Source organism: Pinus tabuliformis, chromosome 3_2 (genome assembly GCF_031772625.1).
Source record: "Pinus tabuliformis cultivar Carrire ecotype Pingquan chromosome 3_2, CPIR1, whole genome shotgun sequence".
In the NCBI taxonomy this organism is placed as follows: Eukaryota; Viridiplantae; Streptophyta; class Pinopsida; order Pinales; family Pinaceae; genus Pinus; species Pinus tabuliformis.
Genome location: NC_142302.1, coordinates 988,637,626 through 988,661,114, shown reverse-complemented (window position 1 = coordinate 988,661,114; position 23,489 = coordinate 988,637,626). Strand labels below are relative to the sequence as shown.

At 36.3% G+C, this 23,489-nt stretch overlaps 1 protein-coding gene across 2 annotated transcripts in view; it reads right to left on the bottom strand.

Annotated features, from left to right (window-relative positions):
* The window catches only part of LOC149183931 (mitochondrial inner membrane protease ATP23-like), a 127,667-nt gene that overhangs the window by 38,514 nt on the left and 65,664 nt on the right, over positions 1–23,489 (bottom strand). The window contains exon 4 of one of the 2 annotated variants that reach the window (XM_089417327.1): positions 16,199–16,282. The exons of the other annotated variant lie outside the window; for it this stretch is intronic. Coding sequence (XP_089273453.1) covers positions 16,199–16,282 — 84 coding nt within the window. The remainder of the gene's footprint in view (positions 1–16,198; positions 16,283–23,489) is intronic. 2 annotated transcript variants of the gene reach the window in all.

The window sequence follows — 23,489 nt, the reverse complement described above, 5'->3', positions numbered from 1 at the left end:
ATCTCTTGAGTTTGTTTCTTGTTTGGGTGGCGACTCCATTTTCTCATTTTTCCCAGACAAGAAGCCTTCCTCATATCTGCTTGTGGTTACTTTTTGGATCCTAGAATCAGATTCATTGTTCAAGTGACGACTCCACTTCTCTCATCTCTTAATTTTCTTGAGCAGAAATCTCTTTCTATCATCCATTTGATCCCTCATTGTTCATCATGGATTATTCATTTAAACCATGTCATTTTACTGATAATCTTCATGATCTTCCGAAAGAGGCCGTTGGTAAATTATTTAAGTTCTCGGGTGATGATTCGGTCACTGTTAGACAGCATTTAAACATGTTTACTTGTGTAATGACCTTATATTGTAGATTTCCTCAATATAATCATGAAGATTTCAAGATGCGTCTATTTGTCCATTCTTTAGAGGGTGATGCCTTGAATTGGTTTAATAATTTTCCTCATGATTTTTTCACTTCTTTACAAGACATTCTCGATGCTTTTAAAAATAGATATGGTTATCCAAACAGCTTGCCTTCTGCCTCTAAAATTGTGCAACAGAATGAAAGTAATTTGATAAGAGGTCCCGCTGAAAGATCCCAAGACGATTCATCATGTCAGAATGTGTCATCCACCGGAAATATTGCAGATCAAGTTCATGATAGTGAAAAATCAGGGACAAATGACAATGAAAGGGAAGAGCAAAAACAAATTTTACGAGATCTAATGATGCTGGTAAGAAATATGGAAATCAATCAAACTAATTATGTCAATGATGTGAAAACTTTATGCACCCACCTGGAAAAACGTAATAGGGAGATTGAGGTCACGCAAAATCAGCATGCTAAAGAAATTGAGGCCATGAAAACTAAATATGAAACAGAAATTGGAAACATGCATAGCAAGATGTCAGTCTTAGAGGAAAATATGGTGACCATGAAAGCTGATCATGATAGGGAAATTGACTCTATGCAAAACAAGTTACTAACTATGGATGAGGAAATGACTATCATGACGTTCAATCATAATAATCAGTTGGCTGACATGCAAGCGAATCATAAAGAAGAAATAAATTTCATACAGCATTGCTTAAAGGACATAAAGGAAAAGAATGATAAAGTAATAGAAGACATGGAAGAACATCATGCCAGACAAATCAGCGCTATAAAGGTTGAACACTCTAGTCAGATGGATGCCATTAAAATACAGGTTCAAAGGTTTCAGCAATTGGAAGATGAAAGAAACCAGGTGACATCAGTAGATCAGGAGCCTTCTCATGTGCTGCAACAAGCTCCGTCTTATTATGAGAAGGTTATTGATTCGATTGAAAGATGGTTAATTGAAGGTGATCCGGACAGACTTAAGAATGATAAAGATCAGCTGCAAGATGAAGAAAGACATAGCACGCATATCTTACATACTTCATCTGATAGCTTTGAAACAGAAAGCTCCATGTCATCAGTGATACAGCCTGCCACAAAGAAAAAGCGCAAGAGAAAGAGAATGAGAAGAAGATTTCATGCATCAGACGGCCGTGAGCAGCTTGATTTTCGGATAGGAAAGAGTCCTACCATATGCAGAATTGGACATGGCACATCCGACAAGCAGCCGACAGATTTGCCTGAAAGCAGGCAAATGCTCAGTATGCACTTTATTGAACACATGTGATGCCGTGGGGCATCTTTTGTATCGTATTTCTAACCCTACTCCTTGTTTTTCCGCATTTTCATTTATGCTTTAGATAGTTAATAAATGAAGAGCTTTTTTTTCTTTCCTGTGCTTAATGTATATGCTGATTTTTGGATGGACGCTACTTAGTTTTGTGTTGTATGGTTGCAGATTCTGGATTCTCACATTCCTGCAAGCAGCAACGTGTCCCCAAATAGAGCCAGATGTTGACCTCTACTGGTCAACTACCCATGCATGTACCCCCCCCCCTTTTCTTTGCAAAAAGGGGCAGCACCTGATCAGCGTGTCCGTGCCATCCTGCAGTCATCAGCAGCTTAATCATTTTGATTGTAAACCCAGTCTGCATGTATAAATTGTAAATAATCTTAGCAGATATGAGTCATGTATGTAAAATTGCCTAGGTGGACCTAACTTTCTAGTGGTAATCTACGTCCCGGAAGGTTTTTCGTCTCACCGATCCATGGATCAGCAGAGTTTTCCTTCAAACCTGACCCCAAAGCCGGGATGGATTTTGTCATTAGAACTTTAGGAGAATCCTAGTGTGTTGATCTGCTAGATTATCGTTGTGTCGCAGAGCTGGGTGGTTTATGAGGGTCTATGTTAAAGTGGGTTTGTCCCCTTAAGATGTAATTTGTAAAAGTCATGATGTAATGTGTCCTGAGGGTCGAAAAATGTTTTAAATCCCCTCATAAGTCCCAAGTCCTAGGTCCTAGGTGATGTTTCCGAAGGCTTAGTTCGATGATCCATTTTAAAATGAATTAAAAAATAAAAAAAACGAATAAAAATAATAAAATAAATAATAAAAAAATAATAAAAAAAAATTAAAAAATAAAGCAAAAACCCTAACTAATAAAATAATAATATTTTAAGTGAATAAATCGACAGATGAGATCAAGAGATGTCTTGATCCTCATCAACGGTCGAGATCATTTCTACATGGATCAATCGAACTAGCCGTTGGAGTCATTTCCTTTATATAGGGTCTTAGGGGGTCATTTCAGATGAATTGGATCTGTGAGTCTGATACTGAAGAAGCTCTCTTGTAAATCTATTTCTGGTTAATAAAAGAAGACTTTGGGGTCCATATCTTGCTGGTGTTACTCTCTTGATATGCTGTGAGATTGTTTAATTTTCTGCATATGTTATTTTCAGCCGTTAATAATAGCTTTTTTGTAGAGTATTGTGAGCACAGGTATCTTGTTCACTTGCTAGGGTTTGGGTGTTGTTAGGGTTTCTGGAGTAATGGCAGGTATTTCCATTACTTCCTGAGATCTAGCAGCATTTTTGCCCTCTTTACTGATGGTTGTTTTGAGATGTACAGAAAACCATTTCTCTGAAGGAATATTGTGGGCGTTAGGGGAAGTTCTCGGCTGAACCAGCCAACTCCCGCAAGCATTTTTTGTTGAGCCCAGTTGGATTTGATCCTGGGTCCATCATTCTGTTTATTTTTCTAAGTTGCATGAGAGATTTTCTGAAGTTCTTCACAGTGAAAATCTAAAAAAAATTTATTTCTTTAAAATATTTCTGTGCCTACTGCTGAATCTGGCTGTTAAGGGGCCAAATCTGTACATTAAATTAGCTGATCTAGGGTTTCATATTTTGCTTTACACAGTTCTCATTAGGGTTCTGTTTTTTCTTGTACAGGTTTGTTTTTCATCAGGAGTAAATTTTTTTTAGGATTTTCAGAAAGAGATCAGACTTGCCCGGATCATAGCACTCCTCCATGCAAAACGATAGCAAGCAAAGTTTCACGTGAATCAGTTCATTTATTCAGCAAACGCTAGCAGACATTTTGTGTGTTGTACTGAGCATTTTTGGAAGCTATAAATCAAGCCTGTATGCCTGTCCGTCGAAGTGCATTCGTGAGCAAGGAAAACGAGTTTTCTTTTGCGTCCAGCGTGAAGGAGTCTTCAGTAAAGCATATGCGGGCATTTTGCGTGGGAGTAATAGATCGATTTGCGTCAATCTTGTGGTCCTGGATATGTACGGGATCGCTGTAAGATTTTTTTTGGCTACATTCACGAGTTCTGGCGTGAGCTCAGGTAAGATCGATTCGAGTTTTTCTCAGATCACTGCGTCGATTGTCTCCAGCGCTGGCCTGTCAGCAAAAGACAAGAAAAAAAATCAAGAAATCTGAGCGTACGGGTAAGAAAAAACAGTAAGTCACGAAGGTATACGAGGTTTTTTGTTTCCATACGGCACCTGCAAACATAAAACGCAGACAATCGACCATATGCACACCGCTGCCTCAGTCCATTGACTCCGTCGCAGGTCATGCTCCAATCCTCGGGCGGTAGCAGGTAAAAAAATTTTATGTTTCAGGTAAGTCTACCCGTATATTCCATCACGCATCAAAGGTATTGCCAGGTTGTATTCCAAATTCGTAGGTTTTATCAGGTTATATGTCAACGTTTTGGATTATTGGATGCATAGCGTAGGTTAGCGTAGATAGCATAGGTTAGCGTAGTTTAGTTAGCTTTAAATTAAAAAATTTGTATAGTTTTTTTTATTAGCGTTTAGATTCAACTTTTGTTAAATTTTAATTTGTAGATTTTAATTTTTGTAGTAAATTGTTTTCCTTTTTTTTTTTTTATCATATGAAAATTAAAAAATAATAAAAATAAAAAGATTTTATTTAGTTATTTATGTTTTAGACTTAGGTTTTATTTATTTTTTTTTGGGTTTAGTCTAGGATTTATTTTATGTAGATTTTAATTTAGTTTTATTTTAAAATCATAAAAAATATAAAATATAAAAATATAAAATATAAAATAAAATAATTTTAGATTTTAAATTTTGTTTTAGTATAAAATTTTTCTTTTTGGGGTCCAAAAAAAAAAATATATATTTGAAAAAAGCATAAAAATTTTTGGAAAATTCTCTCTTATGACAGATCCAGTTATTTTCGGGAATTGTCATATCTTTCATGCTGAGATCTAAATTTTCAAGTCGAGATGCGAAACTGATATCTGGTTAATGGTTTATGATTCGTGGTGGTTTAAAGCATTCATTTTTGAAATTTCTCAATTGCTGGATATCGTTTTGGTCATTCTAAGAGCATTGTGATTTAGCTGATGATAGATGATTGTTGTTCATGGTCCATATTTTTATATCATTTAACAAGTAATCGTTTTAACCACAATCTCTTAAGGCACTGGTCTGCTAAATTAATCAAATCCATCTAGTGCTTATCATATCGTGTCTCGTGTCTCCCAACCAACTGGTCGACAGTTGGTCTTCATTATCTCGCAGGGTCTACCCCCCTTAGCCGCGGGAGACAGGGTTAAACGGAGGGATCGGGGATCAGAGTGACAGCCCCCGGTCTGAGCGTTGTCGTGTCAATCTGCGCGACAACACAGACCATTCTAGATTAATCTTCTGTATAGCATTCTGATCACTAAAATTTTGTAACGACTTGTCCTCGTAGCACTGGGTTGAGGTTACATTACTCTTTTTTGGAACATTAGTTTGTTGTTTCGGTTCCGACTGGTTCAAATATGTAGCATGGTTGATTCGTCTGTTCTCATGATTTGGATGCCGATATGGAACTTTTTTTGTTTGATTTTTCCTTACTGGGCATGTGCCAATTTTTATATTTTCTTCTGGCGAAGATGTTGTTGAGTTGGTTATGAAACATTCACTGGGGATGTTCATTGTTTGAACTGCAACATCCAAGCGCGTGTTTTCTTCAACTTGCTTGTCTTCTTCCTGAGTTGTGACATTCCTTGAATCGATATTTGTTGTTTTGTCATCAACTTGAATTCCTACATTTGATGCTTCCTTCTTGATAAGTTGTTGGACCTGGCTTTCTAATGACTTCTTATCCTTCTTAAGTTTCTTAATTTGTGTCAGCAATTTTTCGCTATGGTTTTTAAATCGAGAAACTTCTTCATTTTTGTCAACATTGATTTTGTCAATTTCTTTTTGCATATTTTGTAATACCTTTTTACCTTCTTGAGACATTACCTTTGAAATATCTGAGATATCTTCTGGTGTTACTGAATTTGGTTTTAGTGTAAAATCTTGGAGCGTTATTTTCTTCTTCTTGTAAGAAAATGTTAAAAACTTCTTCTTTGTATTTAGAATAAAGGAACCTAGAGTTTCCATCCAAGGTAACCCCAAAACAATGTCACTATCAATGTCAATATCGTCAAAACGTAAGGTTTTCACGGTGAATTTTGAGGTAAAAGTATAATCTCCAATATTTAGGTGTAAATTGCTTATATTGTATTGTTTGCCAAAAATATTTGTTTCAACTATATTTGATTCAGGAATCACCAATTGGTTAGCACATTTAGGACTAACATAATTACTTCTTTCAGCAGGACAGATAGAGATTATGATGTCCCTTCCTGCGAGCGATCCGTTGATTTGAAATAATGTATCAACATATTTACCAAAGGTTTCAGGAAACCTTTCATCTCTCATTTTTGGACTACACTCAATTTCTTTATCGGTTGACTCCATTTTTACTTTGTTAAGATGAACTTGGGATTTTTTTTTTTTCTTTTATATATAATATTTTTTTTAACTCTCTTTTTATTTTAATCTATAAAATATATTTCCACTTCTCTCTTATAAAAATCTAATATATATATATATATATATTTCAAATATTCTCTTCTTCTTTTGCTTCTTCTTTTGTTCACTCTTTTAATAAAATTCTTATATAATAATAATTTTTTTATATATAATTATAAATTATATATATTATATAATTTTAATTTATATATATTATAAAATTATAATTATATAAAATTTATATATACTTTTTTGAGACCCACTTTTCTTTTTATATGTAACTATATAAGGCTTGAATAGTATCCTTTTTTTATAATTAAAATAATATTTTTTTTTAGAATTTGGATGAGTCGTGACTAATTTGGATGAGACAATTTGGATGAGACGTGACTCTTGGTACCGTCACAATCTTTAGATTTGAACGATTAAAATTATTTAGATCACACCTTTTTTCTCCAATGTTATCAAAATATCTTTTACTTTTAAAATACCATGGGCTATTACCATGGGTTGTTTTTAAAACCTCCTGTAAAAAGTAGTAATATTTACGTTCACGTAAAAGCTTTTGTATCCTTGTTTTTTCTTTAACTTTTAAAATACCATGGGCTTATTTAGATCACACCTTTTTTCTCCAATGTTATCAAAATATCTTTTACTTTTAAAATACCATGGTCTATTACCATGGGTTGTTTTTAAAACCTCCTATAAAAATATTTACCTTCACGTAAAAGCTTTTGTATCCTTGTTTTTTCTTTAACTTTTAAAATACCATGGGCTATTACCGTGGGTTGTTTTTAAAACCTCCGTTAAAATGTTCTCCACATAAAAAGTAAAACCTCCGTTAAAATGTTCTCCACGTAAAAAGTAAAAAGTAAAACGTATTCCTTTTGTTTTTTGTTTTTCTTTCTTTTTCTTTTAACTTTCTAAAATACCATGGGTTGTTTTTAAAGCAGGCTTCTGAACGTAAAAAGTTTTAAATATACTTGAAAAGATTTCCGCTTATCTTTATTATGCACTTTTATCAATAATGTAAAACCCTTTTATATATATATATATATATTTTCACTTCTTTTTTTCTTCGGAATATATTATTTCCTTTCCTCTATTTTTTTATATACCCTTCTTCTTTATTTTTTATTAATTTTTTTTTAAATAATGGCCAAAGACCTAAAAAATGGAGAATCTCCCAATATGTAGTGAAACACTTCAATTATGACAGCAACGAAGTTGATGATAGGTTGATAGAACAAAGTTCCTTCTTAAGATTAATTACTCCAAAAGACTTGGAATATCAAATTATCCATTAAGGATATAAATATTATATTAAATATGTGAATAAGAATAAGAATGATGATGATTTACAAATGAGAACAAGAGGCTTGCTTATATACCAAGCATACCAAGCAAGTGTCTCTTCATGAAGAGTCATGTCCTATTAGACATGCCTCTTCAACCTAATTACTAGCTTAATTAACTATTATTTATGATTATTATCTTTTACATTATATTTATATTATTTATATATTTTTTTCAGTTTGCACTACAATATCACTACCTTTTGTACATTATGAGGCATATTACTTTGTATCTGGAGGATTGTTTTCTATTTTTGGATGATAGAAGTTGACTCAATTCTTTGTTGGCATGTGGAACACATTTGTATGTTTATATTAGAATTTAGGATATTTATTTATGCATAAATGAGTTTTGGCAGATATCGTTTGTGGGTGTTGAATGGAGTTAAGTTTTAGTAATTATTTGATTTATATGGGACAACAATGTGACATTTTGGTTATAATGGAAAACACGTCATTATTTTAATGTTTCATTGTTTAACTTCTTTCTTTTTCTTGCTCTCGTGTATGCAAGAGGTAGTCATAAGGAGGAAATAAGAGGGTTTAAGGATTTTTCCCAAGAGTAATTGTTAAAATTGGCAACTAGGGCCAAATACCACTTTAGACAGCTCCTTTGAGAAAGACAATTGTGGCATTGAATTCCTCTTTTCGAGAGGACCAAAATCGACCTAAAGACCACCAAATTTGGATAAGGGGAAAAATTTATTTATTTAAAAGAAATTCTACAAGTCATGACTTTATTAAGGTGGGAAATTTGAAAATTTGAAATTAAAATTTACCTCCAAATGTCAAGGTCAGCTTCACCTCCATAAGGACAAATTGTTATATATATAGGTGTCCCCCATTCTCATCGGACAAACATCGTTTGGGCATAAATTAAAAGGTTTCATCTTCTGTGGAAGCCGCAGCACAAGGAGGACAGGGCCGAGGTTGCTATGGGTGGTTTGGAGATCTCATTGTGGGTTTTTGATGGGTCTGAAATGCAGCTGAGGTAAACCAAGGCATATCGAAGGAGGGTTTGTAAGGCCGCAAGTCTTGTAGTAATTACAGGAGGTCCGCAGGTCTATTCTGGGCTAGTTGGAGGAGTCGTTAGGCCTTACTCCCTCAGCAAGTCAAGTTACAGGCAACCATGATGTAGAAGTATGCCAGCCGCAGTGATTGGAAACTTTGTTGACAGAATAAGAATGGGCTAACCAGGTTCGAGATCTTCCGCTGTTACATCATCACTGTTTATCATAATCAGTTATGAAGGCCGCTCAAATTGAACTAGGACCGAACTCTATTTGGAGTCTTCCTTGTAGTTGCTCTGTCTTCTATTGATCTCTGGTTAGGGCAGAATCTGGTTGCTATTGTTTGAAGGCTGAATGGAAGACTTGCCTGGGCTGCCTCCTTGTCATAAATTGTATTTTCTCCCTCTCTTTCTCTGCTGAACATTTGAAGATAATAATAAGAAGATTTGATCAAGGGTTTCCCCATCTTGGGGTTTTTCCCTGGCTTGAGCCAATCTCAGTGTTCTCTTGTCTTGGCTTGTCTTTTGCATATGTTATTTATGTTCTTTCTTCAATTACTGAGATAATAGTTTATGTGAAATGGAATTAATCTTGGGCACTTATGAATTATTGAAGTAATTTACCTAAGCAAAGAACATGTTTCAAAATTAACATGGTATCAGAGCTAGGTAAGGACAAGCCCAAGTAGGAGTCAAAGAGAAGCAATCACCAAGAGCAGTCTGTCGACAAGTCTCCATGATCTCTGTGGTTCCTCCTTTGCCATTGTATGGGCCTATTCATTGAGAAATCATAGTCCTGATCAACAGCATATGAAGAAGGTTGATAAGGTATCTCTTCAGCACTAAGGACTCGTTGAATATCAAATGTGCGACAGTGAGAAAGGTTGGCTTTGTTCTTGTTTAAAAGAAAATCAGTCTCGGCCCTCATTAGGGCACCATAATACATCCTCATCTCTATGTTTTGAAGACTTGCGGAGGAAGAAAATACTTATGTTGGTACCTGATATTGGATCCTCTCTTATAAAAGACTAAGAGTTGTCTTATCCCTGCGGAAGAGTTAGTAAGTATTGCACATCATAATTTTAAGACCTATTCTCAACCTTGGGTTTCTTTAGAAGCTTTGACAATGACAATGAATGATTGCTATTGCCATTCTATCCATGAATTTTAATGAGCCAAATACAGTTCCTAAAGCCTAATTGCAGCGATGATTCCGAGTCTAATTGCAGTAGTCAAATTACGATTGCAGCTCTCTCCTTTGCCATGATCCATTAAGTATTCATATATATCTGTCAAAGAAAATTAAGCCGACCTGTGCCAGTTCAAGAATGAAGCATCTATAGCTGAATGTTTTAATCTCACTCTTCAGATTGGCCTATGACATAAGGTTTCGTTGTTGTATTGTCTTTCTAACATCAGCTTCAGGACTCTCGCAATTGTTGGTCTCATGATATCTATACAGGGCATCTCTAATAATTGTTCTTTGGCATCTCTCCAATAGCAGCTTTGTGAAATCGTTCTTGATGATAATGGCTACAAAACTCTCGCATATAATGGCATGGGCTTTGATCTTGTAATAGCAATGCTCTCAGGCACTAATCTCGCACACTTATAAATTCGTCTCCCTACATGGTGCAAGTTTGTTAGCAAATGTCAAATACCAATGTACAAATCAGTGAAGCTTCAAATTATCATTAATGACATCCAATGTATTGATAAGTGAGAAGGTTGTATTGAAGGTGTGAATTGTATCAGCTTTCATCTCGGACTAGCAAAATCAGACGATAGCTACTGTAAAGCATTGTCATATGCAGGCCCGTGGCATCTGTGAGTGTGTTAGAAATACACTTTATTTATTAATTAATTAATAAATAAAGTGAACTTCTGAAAAAGCATTGGATACTTTTAATGAATATTTCCATAAGTAGACACCCTCATGGAAATACTTGTTTGAGCTACAGACACTAACATTTTACTAAACGAGATTCATTTGTATAAGAATCTTGTCCTGTGCATTGGATTCACCATAAAAGGAGGTTTCCCCCTTAAAGTGGATTGTTATTCATTGACTTTTTATCATTCTCAAGGTGTGCAATATCTTATTCTTGCTATTCTTATACTATTTGTGTAGTTTGGTTTATAACATCATGGTTGATCCTCCTAGTTGGCTACATCTAATGCATGACTTACTCGATGTCCCTATCGAGTCAAGTGCCATAATTAATTATGACAAGATACACTAAATACTATCTTTGAAATACAGGAAAGGCCCAAAAGCTCCCCACAAGATTTTACCTGCAAAATTTAACATTATATCCTAAAAATATCATCTTCTTCACCATGCTTCCTCAAATACCCTATGCTAATAACTAAATTTTGACTATCCAGTTGCCAACAACCTTTGGCATGAGGATGTTGACTCAATTCTCTCATATGCAACCGTTGGTTCTAATATCATATTAAATTATAGTTATACACAACATATATCTAGAATACTTACAAAGAGGGGAGGAGAGAGATGACACCATATTAAAATTATACATGACATATATGTAAAATACTCACAAGGACGGAAGGAGAGAAATAAAAATACTCAACGTGAGAATGAAAATGTAGACAATCACTTATTATTAAGTTGAAATATAGCATGCCTAATTAAATTTATGACTTAATGTTGTGTATGTCATTCACTTCGTTCTCTGACACTAATGCCTATGTAAGTAATATATTTATTCTATCCAATGTACTTTAATGTATATGGCATGATACTTTCGAATTAGTAGCAAATATGGTGACTTTTGAGTTATGTCACATGGGTTATTTCATTGCATAATGTTGGTTGTTGTCATGGTTTGTCTCTATAATAAGAAATTAGTTTTGTATCCTACTTTCATATTGAATAATGATGATGATGATAATGATTAACATCCACTGTGACCAAATTGGTCTACTGGACCTTAAAAAGGTAAAGGATTACTTGAAATTCTTTAAATTTTTATTTTATATGCTTTAAAAGCATTAGGAAAAGCATTCCAAGATTACCATAGTTTTGTTGAGTTAAAAGGTTAGTAAGGTTGGTTATGTCACAAATCTTTTGAAATTGAGATCTAATCTCAGTATATGTAGGGCATTCTAAGATAAAATGTTTTTCATCTTCAACCCACTTAGTGTCACAAAGGTGACAGATGCTTTCATCCCAACTTCCCAAGGCGTTTTTGGACTTGATCAACGCTTAGTTTTGCTATGGAGCTCATGATAATTAGTTCTTATTTTAGCAGTGTTTATTTCCTTTTCAATTGTCAATACAGAGATGTTTTCAACCTTCACGATTAGGGTCCATCACCTCCTTGCAATATCTTAATTTTCCTTTTCCCTCTAACATTTTATCACACCACATTTTTTCCTTAAATTTTGATGTAATAATATTTTTAATATTTTATCCTTATTCTGCAAAATTATCTCTTCCTTTATGCCCAACGCTTATGCTATATACTCTCTCTCATGCCAGACAATTTCATGTTACAATGTGTCTACATATTTTTATAGATAAGCTCATCAAAATAACTACATGTGGGATTATAGGGGTGGAGAAATTTTCTTTGGAAAATAATTATATAAGTAACTAAATTAATGTTGAATGCCATGATTCGTGTTTTATCAAGTCACTAAAAGACAAAGTAGACTTCGTGACAAAGTTCATTTCAGTGACATATCTAGGGTTAACACTAAAATTGTAAAAGCCACACCTACATTATGGATAGTAAGGGGTGCAAAACTTTCCTTCCGAAAATAATTATATAACCAACTAGACTCATGTTGAATGCCATGAGAATTCATTGTTGTCAAGTTTCCCGTTTTATCAAGTCACTAAAAGACAAAGTAGACATCGTGACAAAGTTCATTTAAGTGACACATCTGGGGCTAACACTAATATTGTAAAAGTCACACCGACATGTGGATAGTAGGGGGTGCATAATTATCCTTTGGAAAATAATTATATAAGAATCTAAACTCACATTGAATGCCATGGGAATCCAATGTTTTCAGATTCCCATTTTATCAAGTCACTAAACAATAAAGTAGACTTGTGACAAAATGCATTTAAGTGACACTTGGGGCTAACATTGTAAAATCCACAATGTTCCTCCATAACGCATTTGCAGGACTTAATTTCCTAATAAAGCAATGAAAGAAAAAAGCTTTGGGCAAATCTAGAACATGATGAGCTGACAATTGAATAAATTGCAAAGCTAGAGTCAAAGTGCTTCCATTACCCAAAAAACTATTTTTCCCTCATATTTACCACTTCACTTGGTTGGCTTGATGAATTAGCCAATTTACACCACCATGGCGATTCTGGTGTGCAGTTTTATTTTTTTGAGAGAGATGGAGTTGGATTACGGCAACAGAAAAGCATTCAAGAATTCTCAGCTCCATATCATTAAGAAAATAGCTGGCACAATTCCTAAAAGTCAAAAGGATTTTTACCTCAATCTGTCACTTTATTCCTATTCAACTTCTGAATGAAGCAATCTGAAACCACCAATCAGGCAGTTTAAGATTCCATTGTTATGATCTCATTTCCCTTGTCCTTACCATTGAAATATATAAAGTACAGCAGAAAAAAGCATCCATCTTCCCAAATAATGCTCCACGTTGCTGAAGCAATTGAAACTAACAAAAATCAAATCTTAAAATGTCTGACTTATTTTACAAGCTGTGACTCTAAAATAAGCAACCTTTTACTTCTCGGATTCAGAGCATGAACTCCCAGTGCAGAAGGCCAAATTACCATGCTGAAGCATCAACACGTTTCCAAGATTTCAGAATGCTGATCCCAAGGAAATGATATACATATACATACGATGGTCTGGAAGGATCCATGATATCTTCAACATAAGTTGATCCCTATTTTACTATCTACAACACATTGTGCACACTGTTGGATAGACCAACCATGTTTCAACATTTTCAATACAATATAATCACCTATATTTTCCACTCTTCAGCAAAATCTAGTTATTCTTATTTTCCCTAAACCCAAAATGTGTACCTGAACAATTTTTCAAAAGGAGTTGCTTCTGCATGAATATCTCGAGAAACCCATGACAACAGTTTAGAGCAATCTTATAAACATTTGCACATAGAAAGAACATAGTCATTCAAGAATACAATTTGAGCTTAAGAAACAAACTTGTTTAAATTGGGTAGCATTGGGAGGTATTCTCACGCGCCACTGATGCTAGGCTTGTGAGAGAGGAACACTCATAAAGTGTGATTTTATGAGTGTGTGGCCTTTGCACCCAAGTTATGGGCCTTGTACCCAAAGTGATGGGGTTTTGTGCCCAAGGAAAACATTTAAATTTTTAATATTCTAGTTTATTGTTGAGCTTGACGTTGGAGGTTTCCTGAAGGACAAGAGACATTCCAAAGGGGTCTTTGGTCTAGTATATATTCGAGTCCAATGTAGAGGCTTGAGGAACAACTCACGTGGACAAGAAGTTATGGATTCTTCTGAATTGAGCTCTGAAATTTATTAGGAAACTGCAGACCTGCAGCTAGGCAGCAGGGTGTTTTGGGGCATCTTTTCTATGGTGTATAAAGGCTTTGGTTTTGCTGCTTGTGGGTGAGAGGGCAAAGGAAAAGCTAGAAGAAACCTAGCCACTGGCCAAAAGGGAGAAGGTTGTGCCCTAACGAAGGACCGGCAGGCTAAAAGAGGAGGCCTACCCTAGTTTAAGGGTTGGTTGATCAAGTCGCTGTCTCAGCAAGCAGGCCGAGGGTGAATAAGAGCAGCGTAGTGCAAGCTGAGGCCTAAGGAGCAGGCCATAAGGAAAAATATGGGCAGTCGAGTGAGAGCTGCAGTCTAAGGAGAAGGCTGCAGGCCTGTCCAGGCTGGCCGCAGCTAGGAGAGGCTGGCTGAAGGTGAGAAAAGGAGGCCCCAGCCTGTTTGAGGTTTCTGGGAGCGTTCGGCAAGGAGGCCGCAGTGATGCAGTCTTGTTTGGGGTTGCTGTAGGGTACAGCAGCAGGCCGCAGCCTATTTAGGGCTGGCAAGGTGGAGAAAAGGCTACAGCTGGACTGTTGAATGTACAAGGGGCATTCCAGGAGGGCTGCAAAGTGACTAGGAGCAGTCCAAGATTTCCAAGAGATTGTTTGTTGGAGCTGCTAAAGGAACATCAGTTTATACAGAGCTAAACAGTTGTAAGTCAATGTTCCACCAAGACTCTGAGATGGGAGGGCACCAGTGCAGGGAGATGCACAAGGGGAACGTGTGGGACTACCCTCAAATGGCAGGGAAATTTAGGGGGGGCAATAATGAAATACATTGATCCATATTCATCACTCTAGAATCTACATTTATTTAAAAATTAAATTCATCATTCATCATTCTAAATTAATTTAAAATTTAAATTCATCATTCTAGAATCTAATTAGTACGAAGCAAAATAGACTATAGCAAACACTGAAGTCTGAAGACTAGAATAGTAAATTGATATAACTCAAACTCAAAAATAGTAAAGAGTGATGAGTCAAAGAATCAGTCTAAGGTCATCGATATCTAGAGTCAAGACTTGAAAGTTAAAACTGAAAATTAAAAATGGACAATGAGCATTGAAGGAGCGTTGCATGGAGGAGAGGCAAAAGCTAACCGGTAAGTTAGATAGCATTGCATGGTAAACCAAGTAGAGGTAATCTTGGTAAGTCAAATGAGTGAGTTAGGGATTGCAAATTAGTTTAGGTTTTAATATTTGTTATGTATTTTTATTTTTTATTTTTTATTTTTATTATTTATTTATTTTAAATTTCAAGGGTTAATAGACAAAATTGAGGGGAACGTGTCCTCCCTCAAAAGGGGTAATTCTGGGCTTGGTGCTCTTGATTAAATGCTAGTTCCAGACCCTCATACTTGATAGAATCCAATGGAAACATTGCAATCCCCCCAATCCTTAATTCCTGAACACTGTTAACTCTGCTGAGTTTTGAATGGGATATGAAATTATATTTTCTCCATATGAAGTCTGATGATGTTGGAACCACTCTCAAACATCTTGAGTCATTTCATGGTAATGTTAAAAAATTAAGTAAAAGGATGAAAATGGAAGATAAAGGAAAATGTCACTTTAGGTTTTCCAACTCATAAATTATTGTTTTGAAGAAAAATTAAGGGGGCACGCCCAGCCCTTTCTAAGGGTGGACACCCAGAAGCACCCTTTTTGAGGAGTCGTGTCCCCCACACTGGGGAAATGTCCCCCCTTCTATCTCCCCGCATCTCCCCAAAAGGGGGACGTGGATAAACGTTTCCCAAAATTTCCCCCCATCCCAGGTGCATGGGGTGCATGCACCTCACCCTGGGCAACTCATCCCCGTGGAACACTGCTGTAAGTATTGTATTATATGTTGGTCTCTACAAAGGATTGTAAAAGAGTCAATATCCCTTGTACAAGAGCCCTGTGGATTTTCTTATTATTGGACTTAAAAGAAAATGAGCTTGGCAAATTAAATATTGTGCTTGATCTAATTGCTTATATGATTTCTGCTGTGCCAAAGATTTAGAAGGTTAGGCATTTTAGTGTGTTGTGTTTTCTAGCTAAAACCTAGACCAGACCTGGGGTGCATGGAATTTTAACAAAACTTACTTGCTCATGTCCACGAAGAGAAACAAATCCTCGCAACAACTCACGTTTGTAATGGCAATCACCACTTAGATGACCTGCACGAATCTAACCCATCAATAAACAAAATCAGTACACCTCAAGTGTGAGCTGAAAACTCCAAATCATATGAAAAATAACCTGAAGATTGTATTCAGTCCAGCTGTATGTCTAATTGATAAAATATTCAGACCATTACAAATTCAATGACATCAAATGACCCAAGAAATGGAAACGTTTATCAAACAAGATATATAGACATCTCAATCTAAGTCAAACAAAAGAATGATAAGAATGCCCTTCAACTGTTTGCCAAAAAATAGTATTGAATAGTTTAGAATGTGTGTCTAATGGGGAACCGGAGAATTCTAAGAGACATACAAGGGACCAAGTTCCATCAGTATGGAAGACAACAGCACAGAGAATTTCAAGAATGAACTGAACGCTAGGTGTATTAAAACAGGATTTGGGAAGAGCAACGACATCAAACCAAAGAAGCCAAACTAGGCTCAGCAAGGCTGGAGCAAGGTTACTTGGGAGTGGGAGCGACACTTTCAGAAGCTCCCGGTTGGGGAGCGATTTTTTATATAATATATATTTTTTATATTTTGATGCATATATGTCAACAAAAGCATGTAGAATGATGAATTAGATATAAAAAGCATAAAAAACATAGATTGAACCATATAACAACAATCATGTAGAAGTTATAATCTTCATCAACCACATCCACAAGTTAGTAACATAGCAACATAACATATTGAGTCTCATGATTCATCAATCTTAAAGTTTCAAGCTTTCAAAATTCAATATATAACATTTATCATCATTGATCACCAAAGTTGTACTTGTAAGCTAAGTGTAACCATTACAACAAATAATATCTAACATGAAATGAAACAACTTTCAACTTTCACGTAGCATCATATTCATAATTCATTACCAATGAGTTATACTTGCCAACTTCAAACTTCAAACTTAAATTGTTATATATTGTTTACAAAAAATATCATAATAATATGAAAGAGTCGACAGTTATAAAAACTACTAGAAACTAAAAAAGAAAAGTAAATCTATTATCTATTATCTATTGCTAATGCTTGGGCCTCTTGCCGCCACGAGAAATGTTGAATTTTTTATTCTTGTTGGAAAATCAGGATCTTTGTCATTAATATCACTCTCTAAGCATTAATATCTAGAGAGGTATCTTTGTTATTACCTCTGGATCTATATAAGGATCTTTGTCATTAATATCACCCTCTAAGCATTAACATAAGATAGAAAAAACATAGCATGTCAAGTCAAGATTTTGTTTGAGTGATAGGTACATTTTTAGTAGGGGCATGATAGAGGAGTTTGACAACCAATGTCACTCACATCAAGGTACATAGAGGGATTAGTGTTCTTGATTAAATACAAGTTCCATACCCTAAGACATGACAAAATCCAGTGGAAACATTGCAATTCCCCCAATCCTGAAATCCTGAAAAACTGATAAGTCTGCTGGATTTTGAATGAGATCTAAAATTCTACTTTCTCCATATGAAATCCAGTAAGGTTGGAACCACTCTCAAACATCCTGAGTCATTTCATGGTAATGTTAAAAATTTAAGTAAAAAGTCATCTTTTTACTTTAAGAATTTAACATTACCACATATCAATACTAGGGCCACAGGCTTGATCATTAGGCTGCCCCACTAAAAAATTATTTGTTTATTTGAAAAAAAAATGCATTTGAAATATTACTGCAAAAAAAAAAATTGAAAAAAAGACTAGGGAACTCCCATAATCGCTCCCTAAAAACCAGGGAGCTTTTTTTTAAAGGGAGCGCGCTCCCGACTAGCTCCCGAGTGGAGCGCGAATTGGGAGCAGGTTCGTGGGGAGGGGGACGCTCCCCTGCAACCCTGAGCTGGAGAGCAAGAGTATACCTTGGAAAACAAAAAAAATTGAAAACATAGAGCAAAATTTCACCAAACAATTTCTGAGCTTTTTCCCAGACAATCTCTCCAGTCTGAACAACTTGCCAGCCCATATCTGATTCACAGACAGCAAGATTTTTCTGGACCAGGTCCACTCGGCCCAGTTTTGGCACTGATCTAGGTACGACTCATGAGTCTGAATCATACCCAACAAGTCCTGATAATAAATATCAAACGTAACATGTAATAGCATCGTGTGTAAATGTGCAAAAGGAACTCATGCAAGAAAGAGCAAGATCTGTTCCTGCTAACATTTTTGTAAAAAGAGGAAAAAGAAGCTAGGAGATGGATTGATCACGGAGAAGGCAGCAAACTGAACATACTATACAGAATCACCACACCTAGAAAAACAATTTTGGAAGAATCATAGCATCCAAAAAAGTATGGATGATCTAATCTCCATAGATATTGATTAAATTCTGCAGGACAATTATATCCTGCAAGAGAGAACAAAGGCACTAAAAATCAAAGTGGAAGAACTTTCCTTTATTATAAATAAATTAAAGATGGAATAAAGGTATCATAAAATATGAGTGAAGACGTGAATGGACTGCAGGAATTTCTAAGGTGGAGCAAGGAGAAAATGACAGATGACATAAGAGTCTTGTTTAATATGATGGTCAACCAAAGCCTTCAGGTTTTTACAGTCTTGTTCCAGTGGTGGGTTTTACATCTAAAGGTAGCAGCCCATATATCAAGTCAGATAATATATGGATTTGCCCATAAAGAAACCATTGAAAAACAAGAGCCTAAAAGATGGGAAGCAACTTATAGATAAAAGCAAAAATGTAAATCTTAAAAAGTGGAAAGAGACCAAGCAGCTTGCTCAAAGGGAAAGGAAGAACTCAATGCTTATTTCCAAGAGAAACTCATATTTCTGTGTGAAATACAAACACAAGAAAGAATATTACTGGTCCCTTGTAACTATAAGCACATGGTGTATACTATAACAGATGTTGCATGTGAACAAAATCTGATGGGAAAAGCAAATGACGGCATGACTAATGACAGTTTCTAAGCAATGTTTCTGCAAAGGTGGAAAGTGGATATAGTTGCCAGGAATAGGAAGAGTGAGCATGCAAATTGCTATACTCTAGCGAAGTCAGAAGACAATATAATGCCAATTGATGAACAAGAAGTTGTGAATGGGACTATAACATTAGGAATACAGTACAACAAGTGTAGATTAAGAGAATAAAAAAGGCACATTAACATCTAATTTGAGAGGATGCCAAGACTGCTACTACAGATACCAGTACCACAAGCTGCAAAGAAATCTTCTTATTTGCAAATGTAGAGCTACAATGTCAACAACATAAGTTCAACCAAAATTTAACAAATAGTATTTATTTGTGTATGACTATCAATTAAAACTTAAAAGGCATCCAGCAAGGTCCGGTTGGCACATTTCTTGTCTCTAGAATATTGATGTTTGTAGCTCGGGCAGGTACTTCTGCACAGGCCTAAGTGTATAGGCATGCAGAAGTCACCCACAGTCTTCTTATGACACTTTATCAAGTGTGAGAAAGTTGCTATTGTATCTTAGCCCAAATCTAACTTATGGAAAGAACATAATAAATTTTGTTGGCTAATTGTGATGAGGCAAGATCTAATCTCAACCATCAATCACTTTGAAGATTAGGGTTAGATGTTTAGCTCAATGTAAAGTTATAAAAGCAAGGCTAAGAAAAGAAGAAAGAGACACCATCCAGCAACGCAAGCATTTTGAGAGAGGGATTTTTTCAAGTGAGGAGTGTGATAATCTAGTTTGTCAGGTCTAAGGAGCTGCAGAAGTGCAGCATTGGATATCCATATCAGCCAAGGACATCGAAGACAGATCTAAGGCCTAATATAACAGATCAAACCCAGAGAATGCTGTATCTATAATTTTCTTCAGTTGGGCCATTATCCCAGGAAGGAATCCCAAGTAGATTCTGAGTTTTCAAAGAAGAATTGTAGATTGGGCAAAATCTATTTGTGTCACTTGTGATTGGGATTGGTGTAATTTTTCTTTCGTTAATTGTGTTAAGATAATTTTGCTTTCGTTAATTGTGTTCAGAACTTAGTCATGCATTTATTTAATAGATCTACAATCTGCTAGGTTAATAAATTACCAAGTGCTAGGTTCAACAAAGATTTAACATGGTATCAGAGCAAAAACTCTAAAAATTGATCTCCGAATCACGGTGCTAGGTTCGTACAAGCATACGAGGCATAGATTTACCTTTACAAGGTCTCAAGTCGACTGTATGCAGGTTGAGAAAGCAAGTTATAAAACGATACGGCGTAGGAGCAGTTGAAGACCAAATCCATTCATACAGGGCCCCAAATCCAGGTAGTCTGTGAAGGTAAAAGGATAAAAAAACAATTAAAAAGGGGAGGTTGATGACTGAGTCGACTGCCAACCAGTTTGGCTGACAATCAGGGGGTTTTCAAACCTGCCTGGCTAACATTGGTGATTAAGAGCCAACAATCAAACGCAAGGGTGACGGGACAAGGAGATAGGGGTAGTGAAGGAAGCCCACCAGCCGCAACCAACAATGAAAGAAAGTGTCGAGATAGAGGCGGCTCAGGGGTGGTCACATAGCAAGGACACATGCGTAATGAACCAAATGCAGCAGACTACGATGAAGTCAATCATTGTTTCCAATACGTAGTGCCAGCCAGGCCACAACCACCATTGAGATCGCAGTAGGGAAACGACAATGAGGGTGGACCAGTTAGCGTGGCCAAAGGCCTCACGGAGATAGACTTGGACATTGTCCGTGAACTCTTCGAAATTATGGTGAGCCGACAACAAAGGTTTTTCGTAAATCTGTTGGACTCAACAAAGAAGAAAGGGAAATCCACGAGTGGATTCGTTAAAAGGAGGAGGATAACTGGCAACTGGAGAGAACAAAGGCAACGCAAGAAAGTTGTGCCACAGTATGGCCGACACGCCAATCAAACAGGGCCATTAGGCGCCACAAAGGAGATTCCTATCGCTGCCAAAGTGCAAGAACCGTTAGAGGTGATCGAGATTCAACATAAGTAACTGCTGACACCATCAAGAGGGCTAGCAGAACGCGATGCATAAGCAGTATGGTTAGCAATGTAGCTAGCAGAACACGATGCATAGGCACTACGGTTGGCAATGTAAGCAGTGCAACAAACACCACATGAGGGAAATGCACAAGGAGCGATGTGGCCATGCATAAAGTCGATGAGAAAGGATTTTGAGCAACCAGTGATAGGTACATTAGAGTAATGTGTGGTCGGGACATGGAGGGGGCATAGGTTAGTGTTATAGAAGACAACAATTGCATAAGGATGAAAAGTCACTAGATAGGGGATCTACCATGACATGCACGAGTTGCTAGTGGCCAACAGAGCTGGTAACAACCAGGAGGGCAAGTCAACACTTGAAGGGAAAGGGGGGGGACCATACCAGTTAAGGGATTTGGCAGCAAATTTCGAGGGTGTTACAAAGGATCAAGATAGATCCACAAGGGAGATCCTAGCAGATCTATAACCCAACAGCAATGCTAGATTGACTTAGCTCAAGGGTTATTGTAGCAGACCAAAGGGTTTGGAGAAAATCCATGGTGAAAAGGGATGTTAAGGAACAGGAGGCTTCTAAGAACAAGTGCAAGGGGAGTAGGTATTCAAGGATACGTCCAAACTAGGTGGCAAGGAAGGCTTCCAAATCAAAGGGTGCAACCATGGCAAAGGATGCAATTCCAGAAATGAAGCCAATTCTAGAGGGGGTAGAAGTACCTGCTAAGAGGGAGTGTTGATTCTTGTAGCTCAGGAAAGTACTTTTGCACAGGCCAAAGTGTCTAGGCATGCAGAAATCGCCCACAGCCTTTGGCCATTTGGCCGCTTTAAATTAAACTCTATTGAAAAAGAAAAACATAAAATTGCTTAAAAAAACTAAACATAACTTCAATTTTTCAAAAATAGTTTGATGTGTCCACAGGGGCTTGGATAGATGGTGATCTGGTGTTCTGTTAAGGCACTCCTTGATGTGAAGTCACCAATTCAATTCCCTGCCCCGATTGGGGTGATATATTGGACATGATGAAGATGTAGTCCTGCCAAGCTTACAAAAAAAAAAATAGTTTGCCGCAATTTAAAGAACAGACAAGGTTAGACCATATGGTGTAAGCAACCCATCATAAAATTGTTGCAAATAAATAAACAAAATTAGATAGAACAATAAGAAAATGTAATGACTGTAACATTGTGAAACCATCATAAACGCCAAGTTCATTTGAAAAGACTTAGGAGACCTTGACATCAACGACCTCATGGTCCAATCTCTATCTCTTGACAAGTTCTTTACTTGTTCTTCTTTCTAGTCATGGACAAACTCAGTTAGTGGTTTGTATCACTGTACCTTTTTCATGGTTTTATACATATGTTCTGTTGTTATGCTTATGTAAGTTTCTTTCTTTTATTATTTTCGGCATTTTCTGGGAGTTGCACTTGCACTCCCCACCTTGCATTCATTCTGGTTGTACTCTTCAATCCCATTGGCCTACTTGTGGCCATTCATCGGACATTAATATAATTATCTTATCTTATCTTATATCCCAAAACATCATCAACAAACACATCTAGCAATCCTCGGTAGTAAATTTTGTTGCTATTGTGTTAGTCGCCAAGGCTAGAAATTATGAGTTAATTAAATTAAATTTTGGGCCACTTACGGAAGTTGCATCATTACCTCATGTATATACCATGGCATAGTTGCCATGGAAAGGTTCCATTGGGGTTGCCGAAGAGTTGGTTAGAATTTTCATAGAGAGTCAACACACATAAATCAAAGGAGGCATCTCATTAACACTACGATGGGTGAATGTAGTATTTGAGGGCAATTTTCTGGCCTTAGTTTCTTAAAAACTAGGGCTTTCAACAGCACTCCAATAAATCATAATTTAAATTCTAATAGACAGTGCAATAGCTAAATGCAGTAATTAAACTTCAATAAACAGTGTTGAAGAATCTAGGGCAATGAGATGTAGAGTGATTCTTCGGGACTAGATAACAATTTGTGAAGTCTTTTCCAATTTGACTTTGTTAGCTTAATCTTCTTTTTCTCTTATTAATGCATGTGTGTGTACTTCATCAAACTGCTATCAAAATCACAAAACAAGAACACAAAATATTGGCTCTCTGCCAGGGCCAAAACCTCTTTTCTCTTGAGAGGAAAACCCTTCGGTTAGTTTTCTCTTATTGAAGCCTCTTTCTTGATCAATGCCAAACCCTAGACCCTTGAATAGAAGATCCTCCAAACACAAGTCAAGACCTTCCTT